This window comes from Asterias amurensis, chromosome 21, assembly GCF_032118995.1.
Source record: "Asterias amurensis chromosome 21, ASM3211899v1".
Taxonomy (NCBI): Eukaryota; Metazoa; Echinodermata; class Asteroidea; order Forcipulatida; family Asteriidae; genus Asterias; species Asterias amurensis.
The window spans coordinates 14,777,203-14,801,671 of record NC_092668.1 but is presented as its reverse complement, the minus strand read 5'-3'; the positions used below and the strand labels follow the sequence as shown (position 1 = coordinate 14,801,671).

The 24,469-nt window shown below is 38.7% G+C and overlaps 2 protein-coding genes across 3 annotated transcripts in view; one reads left to right on the top strand and one right to left on the bottom strand.

The window, feature by feature from the left end:
- LOC139952792 (protein FAM149B1-like) overlaps positions 1-18,214 on the bottom strand; it is a 34,137-nt gene extending 15,923 nt beyond the window's left edge. The window contains exon 1 of one of the 2 annotated variants that reach the window (XM_071952009.1): positions 17,578-18,214. In XM_071952009.1, coding sequence (XP_071808110.1) covers positions 17,578-17,648 — 71 coding nt within the window. In that variant the 5' untranslated portion in view covers positions 17,649-18,214. Of the gene's footprint in view, positions 1-376; positions 1,899-17,577 lie in introns of those variants that run through there. The other variant, XM_071952008.1, reaches the window with a different exon arrangement.
- A 736-nt stretch (positions 18,215-18,950) lies between these two features.
- Positions 18,951-22,925, top strand: LOC139952793 (alpha-(1,3)-fucosyltransferase 11-like). Its single transcript, XM_071952010.1, has 3 exons — positions 18,951-20,272; positions 20,925-21,161; positions 22,129-22,925. The coding sequence occupies exons 1-3, from the start codon at positions 19,086-19,088 to the stop codon at positions 22,262-22,264; spliced, it is 1,560 nt and encodes a 519-aa protein (XP_071808111.1). The 5' UTR covers positions 18,951-19,085; the 3' UTR covers positions 22,265-22,925.
- Positions 22,926-24,469: the final 1,544 nt, after the last annotated feature.

Below are 24,469 nucleotides of genomic sequence, written 5' to 3'. Positions count from 1 at the left end.
AAGTCAGCCAATGAATAACTTGAAGGCACAGTCAGACTCTGGTCTTTAGAGTTGTCTAGAGCCAACCTCAGCGTCGTCATTTATTGTCCTGTACTTTGGCGCTACACTTACAGGACGATGTAAAAATGACATCAACAAGGCTAGAAACAAACCTCAGGAGGTGAAATGTTATGATCTTATATCCACGTTCATTTATCATAATAATGAGCTGTCGAAAGTACTAAATGGAATAGGAGATATTGATTGTTAAATAAACAAAAAGTGTTTCTGGTTTTATAAATCAATGAGGAGTTGTTTATTTCTAACCAGGCTCTAAATATATTTAAAATATTTATGGGAGGGAGGGGGGGTGCAAAAATAAACAAATGTTACCCACATTGACAGAATGCTCGATAGAATTCGTTCTGCTTCCTCGCCATTCTGCGGCAGGGTATGAGACGGGGTCCTCTGCCCCGTCTTAGCCGATCTTGAAGACCCAATCCTTTTTCTCGGTAGTGTCAAGGATCGACATCCGATGCTTGGTGCCAAACTCGCCGATGAATTGGCCGAGGTTTTTCGGTTGCGTGTCAAGCGCGGGTTGGCAGACCGGGTCCTAGTGATCTCGCATGAGGGTTGGATTACGGGTGGGGTCTGCGTAGCGATGCTTAGCTGGATCGACGAGGGAGTTCTGGTAAGCTGGGGCGGTTGGAAGGCCAACATCGGAGACGGGTGAGTGTGGCTTAAACCGTTCTCTCTGAACAAGTCTCTTCACACTGAAAAGTCAACATCTTGTGAAATGAATAATTCTGCTTCTTATAAAGACGACAACGTCGTTTGATCCTCTCAAGTGGTATGCTGACAAGTACTGATGTTTTCACAATCCCGTCAGAAAATATTGCTTCTCGGAAATGAAAAAAACCTTCTCTATAGAACCCAACAAGAATAATGTTTCACAAATCAGAGAAATGAAGCGTTTGCCCGAGAAAACTCAACTCTCTCATGGAAAATTATTCTCTGGTGTGGTTTTGATAAAGACTTGCTAACTGCACAACAAAATAACATCCAAGGAGGTAGCAGACCGATGCCAAGTGTGTCGTCAGGGTGAGACAACAATAGGAAAACAGTCAACACTTACAAGTTGTCCGAAAAAAGCCAAGCATTTCATCAACAGTAATCTGAACTCCGTTGAGACTCCTCATTCACCAGTTTCTATAGCGATGTTTTTTAACTCGATGAAATTTCCATGGCAACCGATCAAAACACAAATCAACAAGACACAAAAGGGGGTTTAACCAGGAAAACAGGTTGCCACAGTGTTATCTGCAACATAAGATCCCTGTCACCCTCTCTGTGTATTTGTCACTGTCGCTAAATGAGAGGGGGAGTCAAGCAGGTCACATGACCTTGTGGATCATATCACATGACCTCATCTGTTTTTCTCCTCTGTATGGTGATGGGAAATAATTGCCGTTATCGAAATGGAATTCACATAGCTTCTTGCACAAGGCTGAATGACTGTTGAAATTATTCAAAGTGTTGAAATTATTCAAAGTCTAATGATGAGTGTTGTATGAAGGTAGCCATCCATCACACTGTGTAGTCTCTGTTCAAGAGTGATTTACTACACACCTAAGACACAGCTCAAAACAGAATCCTCAAGTCTGAAATAAGATGTTTCCAAATCACTGTGTTATCTCTAACATCATCACACACGAGATGAGACACAATCTAAGATACGACACACTGCATTCAATCCCCCTAACACAGATTCCTCCTGTAGTCTTGAAGAAGGCCCCAATTATACATCGTTGACAAGAACAGCTTTCAACTCCATTGCTATTCTCTGATACCATGCCATCTTCCTGCTTGTCGCTACCGCACACAGCTAGCCCATCATAATGTCAATATCTCATGTTGTACAGTATATGACAATGATGAGTAGTGTAGATTGACTGTGTATATAGGTAGACCAGAAGGAGGGTTTACCTTACACTGGAGCATTACATGCACAGCCTGTGCACAGTTCATCACTGACAGGCAGGCAGGCAGGCAGTCCCATGGTGCAGTGCAATGTACTTGCCATGCACATGTTCATATGGTTTATGAGGTTTATGAGCACTGCAAGGCCCACCCAGTGCTTTAGATAACACACATGTGGAAGCTGCTTCCTTGTTCAAGCTTTTAAAGGCAGTGGACACTATTGGTAATTACTCAAAATAATTATCAGTACAAAACCTTACTTGTTAACGAGTAATGGGGAGAGGTTGCTAGCATAAAACATTGTGAGAAATGGCTTCCTCTGAAGCGACGTAGTTTTCGAGAAAGAAGTTAATTTTCATCGAATTTGATTTCGAGACCTCAGATTTAGAATTTGAGGTCTCGAAATCAAGCATCTGAAAGTGCACAACTCTGTGGGACAAGGTTGTTTTTCTTTCATTATTATACCCAAACGTTGATGACCGATTGAGCTCAAATTTTCACAGGTTTATTATTATATATGCATAGGTTGAGATACAGTAAGTGAGAAGACTGGTCTTTACCAATTTATTACCATAAGTGTCCAGGGGTGGATTTCACAGAGGTAGTCCTAACTTAGGACTAGTCCTAAGCAATGCTAAGAGATAGGACTGGTCCTAAGTTAGGACCAGTAACTCATCCTAACTTAGGACTGGTCCTATCTCTAAGCATTGCCTAGGACTAGTCCTAAGTTAGGACTACCTTTGTGAAATCCACCCCAGTGTCTTTAAGGAAGAGCTACCATGTATGAAGCACAAGTTAGTTTGCATTTAATAAGAGAAGCAGGCCTTATGCCCCCTGGTCATTGCCTTGGTGCCCTTGAAATGATATGCAGTAGAAATTTACAATGTCCTCATATGGTGCCCTTTACTCAAGAAAAAATGCCTGGTTGTCTGTTCAAAAACAAAGCATACAGGCTTGAAATTTGATAAAATATCTTGATAACATATTGATAACAGCTTAACTCAAGTTTTTACAGGAAACAACATTTTTGCCAGGCCTTTAATGCGAAACCACACCTATGGAAAGTAGAATTTCACACATATCTGATCAAATGGCTGTATATCATTCAGATAGAAACCATAAACTCGGGAAAGGTTTCTCCACAATTTATCGAGACATCCTTGAGATCCTCATGCGGTAGAAACGCCAGCCCGTAAGACGTTGTGCCAATCATTAATAGAGCCAGCCATCCTTGGGCGGGATAATTAATGTGCCACCGATTGCAACGCCCAACGAATGTCTTCAACGATTCTTCAGCTGTAGCCCCTCGGAGAAAAGTAATTATATTAAGAGCCACAGTATGTGGAATGACTGATTTGGATTCGGCGAAAATTCTTATCAATTCTTGCCCGCCTGGGCAGGAAAAGAAGCTGCGTTGCTAAGTTTAATAGCTTCATGAATACCCTGTAGTCTATCCCAAAAGGACAGTGGAATAGCGACTTATTCTTAATTTTGCAACCAAAGAATTTCTAAATAAAATTGAAAGCATTTCCATTCCAGACCTCCTCCTGCAAACCTTAGCATAAAAGGAAAGAAATATTTAAAATTCTTGTGAAATATATTTCCGGTTCCGTGATAAAGACCTATATGCTGAGCTATAAAAACCTGTAGAGATTTTCTTTGTAATTAGAGACTTGACTGCATCACATTTTATGTATGCTTTCCAGCTGTTCGGAATATATCACAATATTGTTGAAAGACCCTACAGCTTTAATCACACAAGCTACACTTTAATTCTTTAGTAGCTCCACAATTGGCAAACTGTGGGCCAAAATGTTGCTGTGTAATATCATCTGCTTACAGCTAATGACCAGCTGTTGCCCGATTATTGATGTGGAAAATGCTCTTTCATTATTTCCACAGGCAAGCCCCTGGGTCACTTCTAAATTATTTTTTTAGCTAGGTTGTTTTGATAAGCATGGGGTACGAGATGCATTTCAGAGTCAAGAATAGAATGCAGCGCTGCCAACATTTGCATCTTGCAATCAGGGAGAATATTAACAACAATCAGGGAGACATTTAGAATTACATTTATTCTAAACTACAGTAGACTAGAGACAACGTTTCAATAATCAGGGAGATTTTCAAAGTTGTTCATCAGAAGATGGAATGTTTGGTTAAGTTTCAGGAAACCTTCGGCAGAACCAGGAAGCTTTGGCAACTTCCAATAAATTGGATAGTATCAAATTTTCTTATAATAAAGGAAATAGCTTACATCTGGTATATAAAGAAAAATCTTCCAATTTTTTTTCTTCCTAGATACACAATGAACATCGATAATTAAGCACTTTGACATTAAGCAATATGATATTAAAGGGACACACCGGCCGAATTAGGCTATTTGGGCTACAAAATAGACTAAGATATGACTTCAACGGTCTTCCAGAAATGAAGAAGAACAGTCCTTAAAAAAGATCATCAAATTTAGCCGTTTTTGAGCATTTTAAGACAAAAACGCAGGTCGCGTGATTGTTCTTACCAAAAAGTGGTACAAACAATCACGTGACCTTCCGGGCTAGTTTTACTTTCACCCGTCTAAAAGTAACTTACTTAACCAAATTTAAATCTTTTTTTTACAAAATTATTTACGAATAATTGACGAAAAAGATCATGTATTCAAATTATCGCTACAAAATGTAAATAATGGTGAAAAATCTAATGTAAGATTCACATTCAAAGAGTCCGTGTAACGGAAGCTTGTTATATGGCCGCTTTGGTTTTTTATATAATTTTTCGCTAAATACGTGACATTTTGATGATTTTTTTTACAGCAACCATCTATAAAAACATTATTTATGATTCTACACCCCTAAATTGCGTAAACGGTGAGCCGGTGTGTCCCTTTAAGAACTATGATATTCAAGACGATTATAATAAATGGCCTACATCAGTGACAATCATCGGTCTGTTTCTCCCCTCATCTTGTTATGATGTTGCCATAGCGATACTTAACACATTATGCTTACTCCAGTGAACATCACATCTCCTACTTTGGTATCCATAGTAATATGGATCCTGGATGCGTTGATGGAAAAATTACGCAGTGAGGCAAGAACTTCATTTCAACAACAACAAAACTGAGCGGTAATTGCAAGGAGTAAAACTCTATTATTTAAAGGAAGATAAAGTAGTCAAGGAGATATCTGTAAACAACTTCAACTCGGACCATATTGTGAAATATGAAGGCAAGATCGGCCCATGACCCTGGTCACAGCCTTGGTGCCCCTAGAAATGCGGCCATGATATGCCACAAAGACAAAAGGCAATTGCCTTGGTCATGTTGGTGCCCCTTCAAACTGTTCAGTCCAGTACATTTCGCTCTTAGACAGCTGCCCTTGAACAATTTAAAACTGCCCGCCCTCATAAGAACAAAGTATCAGACTTAGAAACTTTCCAGTAGAAGTAAAGACGTGCCCTTCACTTAAGAAAACAAATCTCAAACTAAGGTGTCCAAACAAGGCTAAGGAAAATTGCTGATTTACTTTTCCTTACCATCAGTACGGGAATGCAACATTACACCAGAGTGTTCAATATCACAGACAAAAGCACATTAGTAGCTGTCAGGTAATTTATAGCTCCGTCCAATGTCAAACAATTGAAGAGAGAGTGACAATATAATTATAGGCTGCGTGTGTGTTCAGGATGTTTGGACTTGACTGCAAAGTAAGATTGATAAATAATACCTTTGGCAATCAATCACGATTATACTTACATTTGTACTCAACTAAATGACAATTGTAAGTATTTATGTGGTATTAATTTGGGTCTAGCGTATTTCCAACTAGAGGAATAAATGGATGAACATCAGCGAACACGATTGATCATAATGCACAGTCTTCAATTGACTTTCAAAGTCTACAACAACTATTAACTGAAGAGTCGTGTTACCAAATGCACTCAAAAAGACTGGAACATGTCCTACACTAACAACCTTACAGGCTAATAAAATATCTTGTAAAAATTGTTTGAAACCATGTAATGCAGTGCCCAATCACAAGAAATAATTGTGCTTACCAGAATACTACAAACCAACCTATCAAGTCACATTGTGACTGGTATCCTGCTCATTTCTGCTGAGCAGACATTTAGTAGCAATATTATCTCCTAAGGCAGCTCTCTGGAATTGGCCACAGCTATTACATTTTAAAAACAGACTGCATTTCTTCATCTAGCCTTTGACATTCCACTTAAGAGATGCTACCAAGATTGATTCCTTGCAAATTGCCAGAGGGAATTTGAATGACGAAGGACTTAAAAATCCGATGAGCTTGACCTTCCTAAGTTCTGGATTGAAAGGTCAAGAGTTGGGATTGCTGTTGCTAGGCAACAATCAAACAGAGTATTAACGTTGTCATCTCCGTGGATGATAAAAGCAGATGTATTTTTTTAATGTCTCGTGTCTTTTGTGTGGCGGTCAGGCAGAACTGAATGTTTGCTTTTAACTCTGAATACATTGAGCTCAATGTGGACACGATGATAAATAATTTGTAGAATTATAATTTTATTCTAAATATCATTAGTGGTCAACTAATGGAAGCTAACTCTGTGGACAGGGGTCAACATTTCAGCACATGTGTAGTCCAGTTGGCCAATACACCTTGATGTTTTCTGAATCAGTTTTTGTTTACAAAAATTATTACATTTTAAACTATTGTTTTTTGTTTTAATATGACAACATTTCAGTCTGTTAGGCCTATATTTTCCCCTTTGTAGTTGTTGTTTCCTTAAGGTACCAATTGTTTGTGGATAATTATCACAAAACACCCAGACATAGCTAATTTCTTTAATCACATTTTTTAAGTACAAATTTTCATAAAAACAACATGAAACAGAGAGTTTAGTTTTGTGTTTAGAAGTTGGGATACTACCTTTAAAAAAATACTACCTCTACCTTAAAAGCAATTGGATAGGTAACCTGTTTGGACACTTAAATATAAAACCTCTCTCTGTCATTTGAATGGTAAAGACACCATGCTTGTCTTAGTTCTAGAGTCTGTCCTACAATTTACCCGAAACCCTACAATGAAACAAACCCCCTTATCATATATTAACAATCCATCTACCAACGACATTGACATTGTTTGATTACATCAAGCGAGATGTAGAGATCGAAAAGGACTAATTAGTATTGCTGAGTGGCGCGGGGGGGGGGGGGGGGGGGGGGTTCATGCACAAGATCACAATACAGCAACAGATCCATGGTCGCTTGGCAACCATGGATCTGATAAATATTGATAAAGATATTAAATTACAACTTCAGAGCAGATGTTCACAGAGGGACCTGGCAACAGTTTCACTAAGCTGTTTAAAGCAGAATTTAAAGTAAATTATGACATTTTGGGTGGTTAACTATTTATGCTGAGCAAGCTTTTCTGTAATAAGCATTTTTTTATATAGTATGAACAGACCAGGGCCTACTTTTATAGAGCTGAAATTTGTCGAGTAAAGATATCAGTAGAAAAGAACAAGTTCCGCTATCGGTTTTGAAGCAATTTTTTGAAAACTTGTCAGTGAATGAGCCAATTTTTTAATTGCCTCAATAAAGCAGGAATATATTATTTGTTAACAATGCAGTTGAGTTTCCCATACACGTTTCCCTGTTCCCTGCTTCAACTTTCTTTTCTTGGCCAAACTCAAACACAAGAGGGCTCACTCACAATTACAACCCTTGCAGATATTTTGTTCATTCTTTTAATGAATAAATATTAAACGACACTGAAATAGTGCTGAAAGCCTATTGAGGGCACTGTTGATCTTAACACCAATCCTACACGCCAGTACTAATTGCATTCTTTTAATTCACTGTTGTTTCTCTAAATGCTTTACTATCGCAAACTGATTTACTTCTAGCCAAGTAAATTTTTATTGGCATTTACTTTAAGAGTGATTATCAAACATATACCTTCCCTTAAAAACAGAAATCTGTAGGGTGTGCCACAACGAGGGCTAGGGGTGGATTTCACAAATATTAAAGACTAGTAATTTCTTGTTCGAGTTACTTGTCCTAACTTAAGGACTAGCCGTCAGAATTTCTCTAGTTCCAACTCTTTGTGAAATCCACCCCAGGTCTTGCATCTCAAGTGATTGTAGTTTTGCTTCTTTCAAGAAAATCTGAACATGAAGAGACAAAAAGATCAATGAAAAATCCTACATCAGGAAAAAAACACTTATTTATCACACGCCTGCAAAACCCATTAATCAAACCAGCAATTCTACCGTTCTACTTTCTTACGTAATACATGCGTTTATCATCTAAGCCAATCTCTGATTATGACGAAAAGTATACACAACACAAGGCTACTAACTAGACAAGCGGAAAAATCACTGCTACCGGGGTTTCCAAATATTGTTTTGTCAAAACAAACCTGCGCTTGATCACAGATTTATCTTTCGGAGACTCGCTACACAGTAAACACTCAATCCATTTAGGTCGTATAAAGCTTGACATAAAACAGTTTGCTTACAGAGCAACAATCCCCCGGAAAACCTGTTGTCTGGCTCAGTCTACTTTACGACAAGTAGGATTACACTTTCAGTTCACCACTTGAGCTGTCTCAAGAAGTTTTTTATTAAAATTTGAAGAGAGATTTTCTTCTGGGTAAATACCAGAAAATGGCGGGATTAACGAGGTACCACAAACTGAGATAATCCAAAAGGCCCTGGAATGGGTGGACTTATACGGCCTAGATTAAACTCAAGGTAGGGGGGTGAATGCAGAGGATTGAAGTAGGGTCTGCTGAATGTCCAAATATTTAACCCAGGGGGCGGAGGATGGCAAGAGACCCCGTTCACAGCAACCCACTCAGATCCACTGTCCTCTCCTCTTTTGCCCCCACCCCCCCCCCATAAAAAAGAAGAATGCGAGGAAACAATTAAGAAAACACCCTCCCCACAAGAGGACACCCTCCCTCCTCCAAAAAAAATATATAAAAAAATAAGTTTCTGCTCACTTCACTGCAAATAATATACAACCTAAATATCTTACTGTACCATCACTTGTCCAAAATTTGAGACCTGATTTAAAATGCCAGTAAACTGTAAGAGTTTTCTATTATCCGAGTTCCCAAATCTGAAATGCGTATTCTGCTTGTAGTCAATAGTAATTATCAGCATGTGGTATCTACGGCACTACTATAGTTTCCTCGTACCATACTCCTACAAAGAGATCTATTCTAACATGGGGATCTAACTTGAAGCCATCCAATCGTTGGTCCACAGAGAGGCTGCGATTGCTAAACACCTCTGACGACAGAGATTAACTATGGAGGCACAGATAGTTGTAGACAGGCTCCATTGCCAGTGGCTGGATGATGGATGTCCAGTAATCCCCAAGACCTCCTCCCTTAATCCCCTTTTGAGGGATACAACCCCAGAGGCCATCGTTAATCCTCTGAAAACTTTGCGAAGCGATCCCAAGTCCTTCAGAAGTTGTAGTACTTTCAGCACCCCATTTCTCAATAATAAGCTACCAAGTAAAAATCTACACCGCGGACATAAAATAAAGCAAAACAAGTTCACAACCAGCAGGTACATGTTTAGACATGGTGTTGCCATGGAGAAAGATACCCGTTAACTTCCCATGCAATGCCTCAAAAACCATGAGCTACCAAGGTTTTTTTTACATAGCATTTTGCACTGTATGTATGCTATGTGAGTTCATTTAGTTGGGTCATGGAGGTAGAATTAAGTGCACCCCTATTGGAAAATAAGTTTATAACTGAACTCCTTAAGCCTATTTTATCAATTAAGCCCCTCATACCACCATTACAGCACACCTCTCTTTAGGCCCATCTTCAGGAATAACATAAACCTAACAGTTACTTCCAAAGAGGTTTTTATGAGCTCCTGCTTGTTGCTGACTTGCTGACCCCCACAATGGATCTGTTTTTAGATCACAACACAATAAGATGAACAAAGCGCTGCAGGCATGGACCCTCTAGTTAGGCTTTTATTGATTGCTGATTTGGTAGCCCTGTCCCTGGGTAACAGTTGCCTAGTTCACACCTACATGTGTACTGGTTACTCAAAAGGACCCCCCCCCTCCCCTTAGAACTATTCTGAGTAACGGAAGATTATCTCCCACACTTCGGTACAAAGGACCTCAGCTATGGGTCTTCAAATCACATAATGGCATCTCAATTGACGTCAATTAATTATATGGACATCCGAATTAATTATCTATGTGTCCTTGGTCCTATACCCTAATAGACTTTACGAGTTGGACTGTTTTTCTTTGGCCTTTCAATTTCATTCTTAAGAGAACATGGTTTTATTGGTCCTAGTTGTGCAATATATTCAATTGAGTTCCGTCTGGTTGTCAGTGTCCACAGACCATACCAACACCTTACAACCTCTGAACAAACTCATCAAAATAAGTGGCTATGTTCTAGCGATCGAAACTCAACACCCCACCGCAGGCCCAGGGCAAGTGTTAGGCAAGTAAACTCAGGAGCAGACAAGTCTGACAGTCTTGTGGTTTTACAATTTAATATCTTTTATTAAAAAAAAAGATGTTCAAATACTCAATATCAAAGTTTATTTACCTGTGATGAAAAAGGAGATAAATCATATCTTTGCATTTAGTCGGATAAAAACAGTGAGTGCAACTGCTCTTGAAAACAAAATGGTCCCATATATGTACTTAAAGCTCAACAACCTTAAGTACAGGAAAATACTGAATGTTAAGTGCCTTAAGCATCACTGAGTGATGGATAAGAACTCTATAAGAACCCACTATTATTATCATTTTTTTTTTTAAATCTCAAATGGAAAGGCGAAGGTTGTTTTGAAGTCTCATAGATTTCTCAGCGATGTGATACCAGTGAGCCATTTACCGATAATAGGATTTAGATTTCGGCGCTCAAGTGTTCTTATTGTCAACGCAATAATCAATGAAGAATTCATTAATTATTAATATCCAAGGAATGGGGGGCTTTGTGTGGGGTCCCAGACTGGAATGGCACAAATAAGTTTATGGATGTCAACAGACTGGGTTGAAGTTTTTTTAGCTCTCTGCTTTGAGCGTTATAAAAGTTATAAAAAAAAACAGCATATTTGCATTTTAAGCATAGTTGATGCTTAGCTCATGTAGTAAGCTTCCTCCAGGCTTAGCTGAAGCACATTTCACAGGTTAGCAAGGAACTTATGCTTTACATTCTTTGCATGCACATCTAGTGTGAGAATAAATATGTCATGGAAAGTCTTTGGGGAGTTTTTAAAAAGGTGCCGAGGCCACGACCAGGGCAACTAGAGGCTACAGCCTTCGTGTACTGTAAAATTCCTGGCATGCATTATTTTTTTAAAGCAATAAACAACTGAAACTTTTTCTTAAAGGCAGTGGACACTATTGGTAATTGTCAAAGACTAGCCTTCACAGTTGGTGTATCTCAACATATGCATAAAATAACTAACCTGTGAAAATTTGAGCTCAATCGGTCATCAAAGTTGCGAGATAATAATGAAAGAAGAAAACACCCTTGTCACACGAAGTTGTGTGCGTTTAGATGGTTCTGGTTGATTTCGAGACCTCAAGTTCTAAATCTGAGGTCTTGAAATCACATTCGTGGAAAATTACTTCTTTCTCGAAAACTATGGCACTTCAGAGGGAGCTGTTTCTCACAATGTTTTATACCATCAACCTCTCCCCATTACTCGTATTCAAGAAAGGTTTTATGCCAATAAATATTTTGAGTAAATACCAATAGTGTCCACTGCCTTTAAAGAGGTCCTTAGCTATTCAAACGGAACTTGGAAAGTGGGCCACTGTAAAGGAAGAACACTATGAAAACTCAATTACGGCACGGCACCCGGAATGATGAACAAGACAGCAATAACGCAAACTAGTTTGAGTGTAGACTTAACAGACAAACAGTCTTTTGTGCGGTAATTATTTGCAATTATCTGTCATGCAACAAATGCAGGGTCTACACATGACACTGCCAAAACTTTGCCAGGAGCTACCAACTAAAAGCTCTCCACGCTGCTCTGGGCCCTGTTGGTACCTCAACCTTACACCATGGCCCAATGAGTACACACCAAACAATTAAAAGTTCCTGCAAAAGCGTACACTTAAAAGTTAATCCCCACTTTGGCAGGGTGCCCAAGATCCACTGTAGTAATCCAGCTTGTGCAATGCATATTTACCATGCCGAGAGTGTTTGCAACCAGTTTGCAGTGTAGGATTACTTGTGTTTATTTGTATTTATTTTGCGGTATCCACAACCAACCCTTCAGGACTGCAATCTGGTATTTACTTCATAAGTAAACAAGTCAGCCACAGTATATGATTCCTAGGCTACTTTAGGATCTTGTGTATTTTCTTTAAATCCATGAACCTCTGACAGCACTGCCTCTATCTGTTTATTTTACTACCAAATGTGACCCATTGCTCCTTTTAGATGCTAAAAAGCTATAGCATTACAAGATCAAAGTTTATCACACAAACATATTGGAATGAAAGACTTCATCAAGTTTCAAAATAGCTTTTTTGAGCGAGATACTTTGTGGATACAACCCCCAAGCATTCAGATCTGTTTCAAAGGTATTTCTTGATCCCATGGTCAGATGGTGAAACTCTTATCCCAGAGTTCTACCATGGAGGAATAAGGAATGTCTTATTCCTCCATGGTTCTACACTAACTAAACCCAAATCAACTGTCACCAGGGGCACGTTTCCACCTACTCATAGGGCTGAAACCGGGTTACCCCCTTTCACAGTCCATAGGTATCATGGGCATCATCTTTAAGAAGCCTGGCTGGTAGAGCAGAATGCCTGGCTGGTAGAGCAGTTCTAAACTGTTTGTGAAGCAATTATGGTTATGTGCCTTGCTCAGGGGCACACTCAGGCGTCATGATAGGGATTCAAACCACACACTCTGCTGACAACACCAGAGAGAATGAGTTCGGTAAACTAGATCGCTCAGCCACGACACACCTAGAAACTGGTTATAATCTGTAAATTCACAGATGTGAGATGGCCCTAGCAACTCCAGCTCATCAACAAATAAATTACACAAACAGGGGCTATGAAGAATCAACGCAGAAGAGTTTAACAACACTCTAGACCAAAAAAACAACATTAGAACGCCAACAGAGTGTAAAATCAGTTTCTTTTCAAAAACTTCTTTTCACACTCGATGTTTACTCAACCATTCAACTCAAAAGAAAATAAATGAAACAATTTTCCAACGATAAAAGAGTGCCTACTCTGTTGAGACAACCTTGGTTGTTGTTTGCCCATTAAGTTCACCTTAATAGTGTTGAACTTTAAAAGGGTGTAAACAGCCTATTCTTGGTTAATCAAGCTTGCCTAAAAATGATGGCCATGGAGGCTGGATACAAAATAAAATATGATCTGGAAGTCTGTAATGAAAAGTTAGATTTGATTTCAACTTTGCCAGAGGGGTGACCGTGGTTCAATATTGAGACTTTTTACTTTCTGCGATTGAGCGAGCACAGAGCGTGCTGTCTGATGTTAAGATAATAATTGTTGCATCAGGGATAATTTTGATTTTACCCTTACAATGTGTATTTAGTAGCATTGTATACTCAGTACTTTCAATGAGTTCAGTTTCACAGAGTCATGCTTATGTGCTAAGAGTAAACATCAACCCAAATGCCTATAAAGGGATCAGGAGTGCAGTTGGGTAACACCTTGATGTAACCAAGCAGTCTCTTGTGACCATTTACTGTTTGACAATTGACTTTACACTTTTCAGAAACAAACATCAGGAGCCCTACCAAGGGATTACTTCATCACAAAGGCCTTTTTAACACTATCAAGCTCCAATACGTGCCAGAGCTACACGGTTCTGATCCGTGCTGTTGACTTCATTCATAAATGGTTTGTGCTTAGCAATTTTCTGCTAAGCAAAAATAAGCAGGAAACCAGTCACAAATGGTGACATGGTTTTAGGGCTGGGAACCTTATTCTGGTAAGCAAAATTGTTTTGTGCTTACATGTAAGCAGCTTTACGAAATTGGACCCTGCTCTCTCGCTCAGAAGCCCCAGACTTTTCTTTGGATTCTAATTTCAATATTTGCAGCACAGTTGTAGAAAACAAAATCAAAATATTTCAAAATAAAATTCATAAAGGACCCAAGTTCTTTTGTGCACATTTGATTTACGCACTGATTACGCTGTAAAGCTCCTCTGGGGCAGGTGGCTTTCTTTGTGAGACGGGGCACTTAAGCTAGATCCGCTATTTCCAAAAAACACGTTTTTAATAAAACTCTGCACTGGCTTTGATTGATGCAGTCAATTAAGAATTCTGTCGTTTTCACACTCTTTGAAAATAAAAGGAGTTGATAGAAGTGCTATTGACATTTAGGGAATAATGGTTGGTGTTTTTCAAAAATAAAACCAGTCAACAAAACATGACTGTGATGACCTCTGACACAAAACAGTGAAATCCTCACAAGAACGTTGCCACCTAATCAGGGGCCTAGCTATAGAGAAACGACGGTCCTTTTTTTATGCTCACACAGTGACCATCTATTGACAAGCAGTTCACCCAAATCTTCATGAGTCGATTTGGGTGAACTATATGGTCACTTTACACTAAAAATTACAGACTAAAGTTCAAACCTGCATGTTAGGTTGAATTTTTCAACAAAATCAGCTGAAAACAAGGTCACTTACTATGCCATCTATCATCTGGGTCGACATCCCTAATTTATCTTGTATAGTCGTGTGGTAGCTAAGCAACAATAAACACTTAGATTTGTGCATTCGGTAACCTTTGGCGGCGAATCACAATCAGACAAGTGTTACAACACAGACTGGATGTAATAAAGATTGGGTTGAACAGGCGGTCAGGTCAACCAACGAAACCCCCAGTCTGGGCAATTCTTTGATACCCCCATGTATTTGATAAACTAACCCGTCTGTGTGGTCTGGCCTGGAATTATATAAACTTTTATTTTCAATCACAATTATGCCCTTACTCACAAAATGTGGCCCTTTCTAAAAAACAAGAATGAATTTGAAATATTACAAAGTACAAACATGTCACCAACTTTATACCCTTGTTTGAAAGGGAACTTTCTTTAACAATTGAAAACTTAGTTGACTTTTCTTGACTTAAATACTTTCACTGCTCAGTTCAGAAGTTGACTGAACAACAAGTTTAGTTCTGTGGCTACTGTGTGTAAAGGCACATGAGGCAATTTACATGCAATCAAATCCAAGTTATCGCCAATAAGAAAATTCACTTTCTCATAATTTTCTTGGGGATAGTAAGTCACAGCTAGAAGAATGTCTCATGCAATGCCTAAGTAGGCCTATTCCTTTAGCATACAATGCAACTGGTTGCCTCAAAGTTGCCTGAAAAAATTGTCCTGTGTGTCCCTGTAAAACTGCATCTTAATTGTTGTATACTTTCTCTGTTCAGTACAATAGTTGGCAGTATTTATTCCCCTATAAAACTACATTCAGAATTTAGTAAGTGTACCTTCAATAGTATTTCTCTAACTGTAGGTTAAATGATAAACACAAACACTAATTCTCTTTTCTCGATCATAACATAGGCCTACCAAATATAAATGAAAAGAAAGATTTGATTTGTCATTTTCCATTCGCTTGAGACTTGCAATCTATTTGGACAAATATCACAAACTCTGATCATTGGACAAAATCTCCGCACACAGCCAACACACATTAATCACAACCTTTTGTTGCGCTACTAAATCTCAATCATCGGTCTTTGATCTGGTCCAACAACAACCACAAGTAGGAAATTAGTTAACCATTTATTTCTGTCAGTAACACTGGCACCAAAAGGCCATTGCCAGCTTGTATATCACATGGCAACCTAAATAAACAAATACACAACTGAGTGCTTTAATTGTCATTTGATCGTAACAGTAGAAATTAAAATGTATTATATTTCACTGATCTGATACCACACAGTTTGAGTTTCACAAAGAAATCTCCACGAGAAAATAGGTCCTGTACCAAGGAATTTTCAATAGTATACTGTTTGAATAGTATACAACTTTTTAATCAGTTCTTAGATTCGACAGTGAGCTCATATAATTATGTTTTTTTTTGGTCTTGGTATGTGCTATGGGGATACAGTAGTTTGCAACATAAAAATTAACTTTTTGGGTGGTTTTTTTTTGTGACAAATACTTTGTGAAGAAAGGTTATGGAATGGTGGGTTTTATGTTGTTGTTTCATCCTTTGCCAATGGCTCTTCTCTAGTACAATAACTTCATAAAAATACAAAAATGTAATCAGTTAACCTCTTTTTCTCCAGTGAAATGTGTGTATTTTGGAACTTTTAAAACTTTATAATGTTGTTTAGTATTCAGCCAGGGTTTGCCTTGTTTAATTTTCAGTAAACTAGTAGAAGCCAGCGGCACCCATTGACTTGTCATATTATACCTTAGCATGTCTGTACTGTGTCAAAGGCCTGAAATAACACGAAGGCCATGTCCTGTATTGCACTGCCTTGGTCTTGGACATGGTGCCCCTTGAAAGGTTTTAATTATAGACTTTTATTTTCTAATGGAAGTGTTCTTTGCATAGTTAAATGAAAATGGCCTGCCCTCTCAAAGAAGTGTCAGTGCATTGGTGCTGGTACCAGCTTTTTTCTCTGGTTACATGGTCTACTACAAGTTTTTTTTTTTTATGTTTTCTGTCAACACTGTCATTCAATTATCATGTGGAAGTTGTAACTTGAAGAAAAATAATCAGTGATAGAAATGCACTGCAAGCAATGAACATGCTCACATGTTGTTTTAACTGGCTTTTGGTCAGTGGACTACAGGAGAGCACTGTGACATATTTATCAGTCCTGGACAACAATCAAGTCATAAATAGAGTACCCCCTGAAAGCGCTTGCAAACAAACTGACCAAGGCTGCCTCATAAAAACAACCTAAACATTCCTGTGAAAAACTGTATGAAAATGTAAACGAGGATAAAAATAAATAAATTTGGTTAACAAACTGGTTTGTGGCTTCCGTGGAGTGTTTTGAAAAGATTTCTGTATCCTACCACAACTTTTTTACAAATTTTTACCAAAAGGAATGAATCTCATGAGTAAACTAGATACTAAGGAATTAAAAAGTATGACTTCTGACTGGCATCCCCGAACAAAGCTATTGACAAAATAGGGACACCGCCAACATAGGGCTAGATAGCTCAGTTGGTAGAGCGCGGGCAGGTTAATCCGGAGGTCGTTGGTTCGAATCCCACTCTAGTCAATTCTTTGTCCAACCCCAAAAAGGAATTAAAAAGTGGCGGCAGGATACAGAAATTCTGTTGAATGTTTTTGTTAAATTAAAGAAAAATTAATTCATGGTCCAAATAGGGCCTACCCCAAACAGTAACTGCGCATGTTCAGTGCCGGCATAATATACACAACACTGGAAAAAAGTCCATGTTATAAAAAAACGTACAGTTAACGACACATTAGGCGTAAGTCCGTAACATGTTGACCTTGGTTTGGTAGGACTGCAGGGGAACAGGAGACGAGAATATGTGCCATTTAAAAATAACAAACAATCAACTTATGATTTGAACAAACAGCAACAAATAATGTTAAAAATAGAGCCCAAAATAAGCCATACTTACATTTCCATTTTGTCCAGGGACAAAATATTTCTATTCCTTGGTTTCTTGCCTGCCATGGTTTGGTTTTTCATGACCAAGTGTCACCGACTGCACGATCAAAAAACAGCAAGTCAATTTCTCGCATTCTTCACACCAAACAGTGTCCAGAAATGCCGTTATTTCAGTGTCACTCCAAAAATCGTTTTAAATACACAGAGAGCAGGGTTTATCATTCAAGTTTTGATAAAATAAACACAGAATAAAGGTAAATGTCGGTGTGCTCCCGGGGCCAAAAAGTGCTGGCTTACTTGTGGTGGTATCGACTAGCGACACCGCAGTCAGTGCAGCTGCATTCTTCCGTGCAAAGCTCCCCGTTGCCGCGGTTGGGTCACGAACTCAACCCAAACAACGTCCGCGGACTTCCCCGCCCGTTCCTCGGAAGTTTGGAACACAACTCCGAAACCGAGCAAAAAACCACAATACACGCAGAATTGACTTCAAATGTCCTGCAGTTAACCACCAGGAAGATGTTCTTGAAGAATCATTTTGTGTTGTTTCTTTTAAAGGTCACCAACAGGTAAATGGTACAGCACAAAGTTTCGCTGTTGAGTTCCCACCATACAAAAGTACACAAACCTAAACAAAGATGGCGGATTTAGTGTCAGCCGGGACCACAATGCAACGCGCGGTTGGCCAGGCGACATAAGCCCCTTGCACTTTGCCTCACACGAAGAATCATTTTGAAGTATTTTTTTGTAGACATCAGTTCTGTTATTTTAAGGTTTCGTTTAAAATCCCTACAAGGGGATGAGAATTATGATAAACAGTCAGGTAGTTAAATTACACAACTGTTTTGGGGTTTATACGATTGAACTTGTGTTTCTGTCTCTGCCGGGCGGGGGCGTAACGCAAACTAACACCTGTTTTCAATTAAAAGATTAATTGATTGGAAAGTCAATACGCAATTAGTGTCTAGATAATCCGCGATTTCTCTTGGCTATTTTCAAAGTTGTTTCAAAGAAAATATATTTAGAAAACACATCACTGCAAAAGATTCACGGATACGTTTATAATTTCAAAAGCATAAAATAAATACAAGAAGGTCACATCGAGATGTCTTTGCTTTGACAAAATCCAGAATTTCGGGAGGGATCACCATAGAGGGAGTAATTCAAATGCTTTTCCCCAGGGTTGATTTTTGAAATAAATATTGGCCTTTTTGTAAAGTGTTAAACTTACAAAATGAAGCAGCCTCACCCAACCCAGAGGAAACAAACCCCACCCAGCTGCAAAGGGGAGAAGTCCAGCCCCCGCCCCCACCCCACCCCCAATAAACCTTTAACTACAGAGGGCGGGCTTGAACTTTCCCTTGTGTTGATTCATCACACGTCAGCTGTTAGGACACGTGTGTGCGCATGGCACCTCCGATAAATTCGACCATCCGGAAAATTTGTCCTCAAGACACTGACGTTCCAAGGGTTACAGACAACAACAGTGGCAGTTTTACCTTAAAATAACAGTGAATTACCATGGATTCTGCAGTGAGAAAAAGAGTCAAATCTTTGCCGGTTTCCGAGTCCAAAACCCAGGGACCTCAGCGTCCTACAGGAGGGGTCAATGCCAAGTATGTAGCAGTCTTCCTGGTTGTACTTTTTACAGTGATTTTTGTTGGGACCTTTTTGGGACTGGGCGTTCTCGGCCTCGGTAACGATCCGCTGAAGACATTGATGTCAAAGACGATCACGAGATCTGAAGTTTGGTCATCTGAGCCGGTGGAATCTGAAATGAGAAATTCTGCTAAACCATTGCCAGTGTCGGTGAAGGTAGAACCATTGACAAAACCAACAATTCTTTGGTGGACTGACAAGTTATTTCCGCATTTCCAAGGTAAACAAACCGTTGAGATTGAGTGTGGGCTCAAGGAGGGACTAGGAACATGTCTAACCACAACAGATAAGAATGTTTTATCGGACCCCCTTGCTAGGGGAATTATTTTTTACGGAACCGATTTCCGAGCTTACGAAGCGCCTCTTCCGCGAGAACCTTGGCACGAGTGGGCTCTAATTCACGAAGAATCCCCGCTCAACAATCAAATATTTTCGCATTCAGTCGGAATGTCTCTTTTTAATCATACGTCAACATTTCGACGAGAGTCGGACTTCCCAATTACAACTCAACACATAAAGAATCTGCAATACCTGACAGATCGACAACCTCTTTCAATAACCAAGAAAAATCAGCACCGCCAGAAACTTGCCCCAATTTTATACGTTCAATCTCATTGTAACGTTCCGTCAGATCGTGACCGTTACGTTAAAGAATTAATGAAATATATTGATGTGGATTCCTACGGAAAATGCGCCAACAACAAACAGCTTCCTGAGAATCTACAAGATCCGGTTGAATCAATGGAAGCACAAGACTTCCTTGATTTCATCTCAAGATATAAATTCCATCTTGCGTTTGAGAACGGTATCTGTGAAGACTACATCACCGAGAAGTTGATTCGTCCGCTCCATGTTGGGTCCGTCCCAATCTATAGAGGCTCTCCCTCGGCTCAAGATTGGATGCCTGATGATCACTCCGTCATCTTTGCGGAGGATTTCAAATCACCCAAGGAGCTTGCAGCGTTCATCAAACGTCTCGATGAAAACGACGGAGAATATCAGAAATATCTTTCCTTCAAGGAAGTTGGTATCCAGAATAATTTGTTGAGGTAATAACCAAAGCCACTTGGATCAAATGCGGCTTACATTAGTATAGTTGGGTTATGCCTAGTTGCGATAACGTAATCCTCCGTCACTGGTGGCCTTCGGGAGGAGGGTTACGTTATCGCAACTAGTTTCTGCCTACTCCTAGAACTATGACTGAGGTTCGTTCTGCTATCTCCCACACAAGAGGATAGCAGAATGAACCTCATCAGTCATATATACATGTAGTCACAGTTCTAGGAGTAGGTTGTGCCCTAACTTTGGCCGCTTTCGAAACCGCAGCTTGGGCTTTTGCTCTGGTTTAGGATCTGCCTGAAAGTATAAAAAATACAGAAATCCAGAGCGCAAGTCAAAGCTGCTGGTTTCAAAAAGGTCATTTAAACATAATAAACAAACTAGCCCTACTAAAATTTGATTCGGGCCAGTTTCAAATAGCTGGGTGGGGACAACAGCTCTGTGTGTGTGCAAGATACATTTTTATGTTTTTAATATAAAACTATGGCTTGCATTTCTGAAAAAGCTAAATTCAAATGCACATATCAAGTACATTAGAAGACACAGATAAAACCTTTAGAATATAAGTTTTCAGACCTTTTTATTACGATATCTCTCGCCCACAACTCTAAACTTGCCAGATTTCCTTTTCCTTTAATACAGACAAACAATGGAGAGTAGAACATGGGGCGTTAATGAATGGCGAGTACCCAGTTTCATCACTGCATTTGAGTGTTACGTCTGTGAACAGATACAGGAAAGACTGAAGGCAGAGAAAGCCCATGCTGACGAACCCTCCCAACCTTTGCTGCCTCCTAGAGTAGCTAAACCCAATCATGTGGGTTGTCCAGAGCCGTCAATCTCACATGGTGATTGGAGTCAAGTCAGAAGCCGGGACAAGTAAGTTCTTTTTGAAACTTGGTTTGCTTTAAAACAGTTTACTGAGATGAAGCACAAAAATCAGTTTTAAAGCACAACATTTGTTTGCTTACCACAATAAAAAAACGATGACCCTTTAATGGAAAATGGGTTCATTGCACTATGTGCAGTTCTGAATCTATTTATAGATGAGAGTTGCAAGGGGGGGGGGTTGGATTAGAGAGCCTGGTGAGAGGGTAAATTGAAAAATATAATTCAAAAGAATTTCCCTGTCGCAGTCAAAAGTTCACAGTCTTCCCTTATGGTGTGCATGGGACATGTCCCCCATTGCTCTATGCACATTCCTGTCCTTGGAAACCCAGTGGGTGAAAATGGCCTCCGTGCACACTCTGTATAAAAACTTTCTCTCCAACCGGCTGGCCCCAGGCAGTTCAACCAATTTACTTCTTAATTCCGCCCAGAGTAGCAAAGAAAAAACTGATGGGGTACATGCAATGTGAGATCTCTTTGCCTGGTGCATGTTTCCCTCCATCCTACCCCCTACAATCGAGACTGTTTTTAAGAGGAATATCAATTCCTACCTTCAGTTCCCCTGAGTTATTTTCATCTTAGATATGTTCTTCTTGTAGCCACTCTACCAAAGGTTGGCTTTAAGCCTAGTTTGGGGTGAATTTGCATTATAAAAAATAATTCATATTACAGGTCTAGACACAATCTGATCTAAAGGAAGCAAATTATTTATCAAAATTGTCTGTTTGACATGTTTGAGGCAAGAAAATTGTTTGCATTCTTCTTGCATAAATCATCAACTCAGGGCAACTTCTGCTTCAGTGGAGTAGAGTTTATGTGAAGCGGTGGGTGGCTTACACTGGAATTTGATCACTCTTTCGAACAGGATAAAGAGGGTTCAAAAACCAGTAAGAACCAATTCTTTAAAAAAGTAATTGTTTCAACTATTCCTTTTTTTTTCTCATTTATATTATCACAGCATCTATTTCTGGAAGGAAGACTTCCACACCTCGAAGGAACAAGCTATTGCTTTGAAGAACATGATCGACAAAGGCGCAACAGATTCCTCCAAACTATTTGACGAACTTCAACAAATGTATCAACAAAATGGTTAAGCCTTTCCTTACAATTGTTGACTTGTGCCGACTGTACCCATATCCCTTCTCCTTCAAGAGTTTGTAAAAAAGTCCTTTAAATTAAAGCTTTCTGAAACTGTAAAGGGTGTATTCAAAAGGTCAAATGCAGTCCTCTCAAACTGTGTGATGACCTTAAAATAACAGGGAGAAAACAGGGTAAACATGAACAGTAAAGGGTTTGAAGTCTGAACCAATTTTGTTTGGACCCATAGTAAGGCTTGTGTATTATGACTGGCGAAAAATATGTTGAAACGTTTTGTAAATTCAAAACTTCTTGATCCTGTCTGGACGCTTTATCATAATTATCATTTCCCTGAATGTAAAACCATCATGGAAAGATTTTACTTCCACAAAAGGAGGTAAAAATTTTATTTTCTTGCCAGCCTATATTTTGTCAAGACGATTTTATTTTTAATGAGAAAATGGTACAAAATGTAGCATCAGATAATTTTAACTGCCATACATGCAGTTGAATCAACCTATGAATCAACTATTAACTCCCAGTTATGGTGTATTGTCAAATTTGTATAGCGCCCTCTTTTGGCAAATTTTGATGCTAGAGAAGCTACCCACAATGCAATAAATGGCAAGTTTGTTACAGGTGATATTTTAATCCAATTTGAAGTGGAATGCATTAGAGTAAATAAATACCTATATTTAGGGATTGCGTTTTCTAAAAATAATTTTTGTTTTACGGTTTGATTTTTCTTTGTGTGTGAAAGACTGTTGCGGATACCATTTAGGATTCAGGCAAAATGAGCCTTACAACTTGAGCAATGGGTTGTGCAATCAAAGTAAGTGTATGGTGAACGGTGACTGTAAGCACATGATTCCTGTTAGCAAAACCATTAATATTGAACTGGCTAAACAAGAAACTACAACAAATCGGTCTAACAACAAATCCTTCACTTACTTTGAGACGATTTTATTCCCATCTTGAAAATCCACCTCAGCTTCAATAAATTAACAGAAATTTGTCAAACAAATGGCACAATAAATAAAACACAAAACTCACACAACACAATGAAATTTAGGTACAGCTACCGACTGTTCAACTTTAAAAATGCATCCCCTGATTTTCCATTTTTCAAAAAGCCATTTGTGAGTTAGGTTTGAATAATGTCTGGTAATGACTAACATTTGAATTCACCAGACTATAGAGACAGTCCCTTTGCATAGCAACCTCCAGATCAGCAAACCCTGGTACCATTGTGCCATACACATCCATTCAGAATCCTGTATGGGTGCTCACCGTCTCTTACGTAACTAAGTAAAAGCTTGCCCTAATCATGTGACATAGCAACTGTCTCAATAGTCTGAGGAATTCAAATTTAAGCGGTAACTTGTGATCAAGCACATCATTATACCTGACAATATTCAAATCTAACACGCAAATGGCTTATTGGCTGATTCTATTTTTTGGGTTCATTATTAAAAAAAACATAAAACTATGGAATTTCATTGGGCGGGTAGTTGTACCATTGTTCACGCAACAATTAATATTTCATAATACAGATATCAAAGCAATAAATTTACTATAATATACAGAGACAAACAGAATATTGAGTTGTTGCATTTGCATTACAGTTAATATTACAATGCTGGCATTAATTGCGAACAGATAAATAATTTATTTGTTACCGAAAAAATAAACAAAATAATAAATAAATGGAAAACAAGTTTTTATCTTAAAGCCACGATATGGTGAACACTGATGATGTTTAGCACACATTTATAATAAAACAACAAAATTATATAAATTAGTTAAAGGTGTTGTGCACTTTCACATCAATTTTTCACCTTTGACCGCACACAACTATACGAAACAAACTTATTAGTAACCTTTCAAATTGGAATTGTTGTTGAACATTAAATATATACACGCATTATATACAGATTAATTTGTTGATTATGTACAATATTATACAATTAAGGTGTGTAGATCTGTGGGAATATTCAGTTGCAAGCAAACATGTGAACATGTAAAATGTGTGTCTTCTTTCAAATAGTGTCTTAAACATCTTTTTAAATTAAGATTTTGGTAAGGAGAGGCCTGGGAAATTTTAAATGTAATAAAGGAATATTCAAATAAGATCATGGAAATTTGATAAAAGAAAAAAACCACTTAATATGTCTCTAGGGCTTTCCTTTATGGCAATGCCGTGATAAGAAATGTATACTCAG

Excerpts from the sequence above, each read along its gene's own strand:
- LOC139952793 (XM_071952010.1), top strand. The coding sequence starts at position 19,086 with ATGGATTCTGCAGTGAGAAAAAGAGTCAAATCTTTGCCGGTTTCCGAG. Across the intron at positions 20,273-20,924 it reads ATCCAGAATAATTTGTTGAG|ACAAACAATGGAGAGTAGAA; the intron begins GTAATAACCAAA and ends CCTTTAATACAG. Across the intron at positions 21,162-22,128 it reads CAAGTCAGAAGCCGGGACAA|CATCTATTTCTGGAAGGAAG; the intron begins GTAAGTTCTTTT and ends ATATTATCACAG.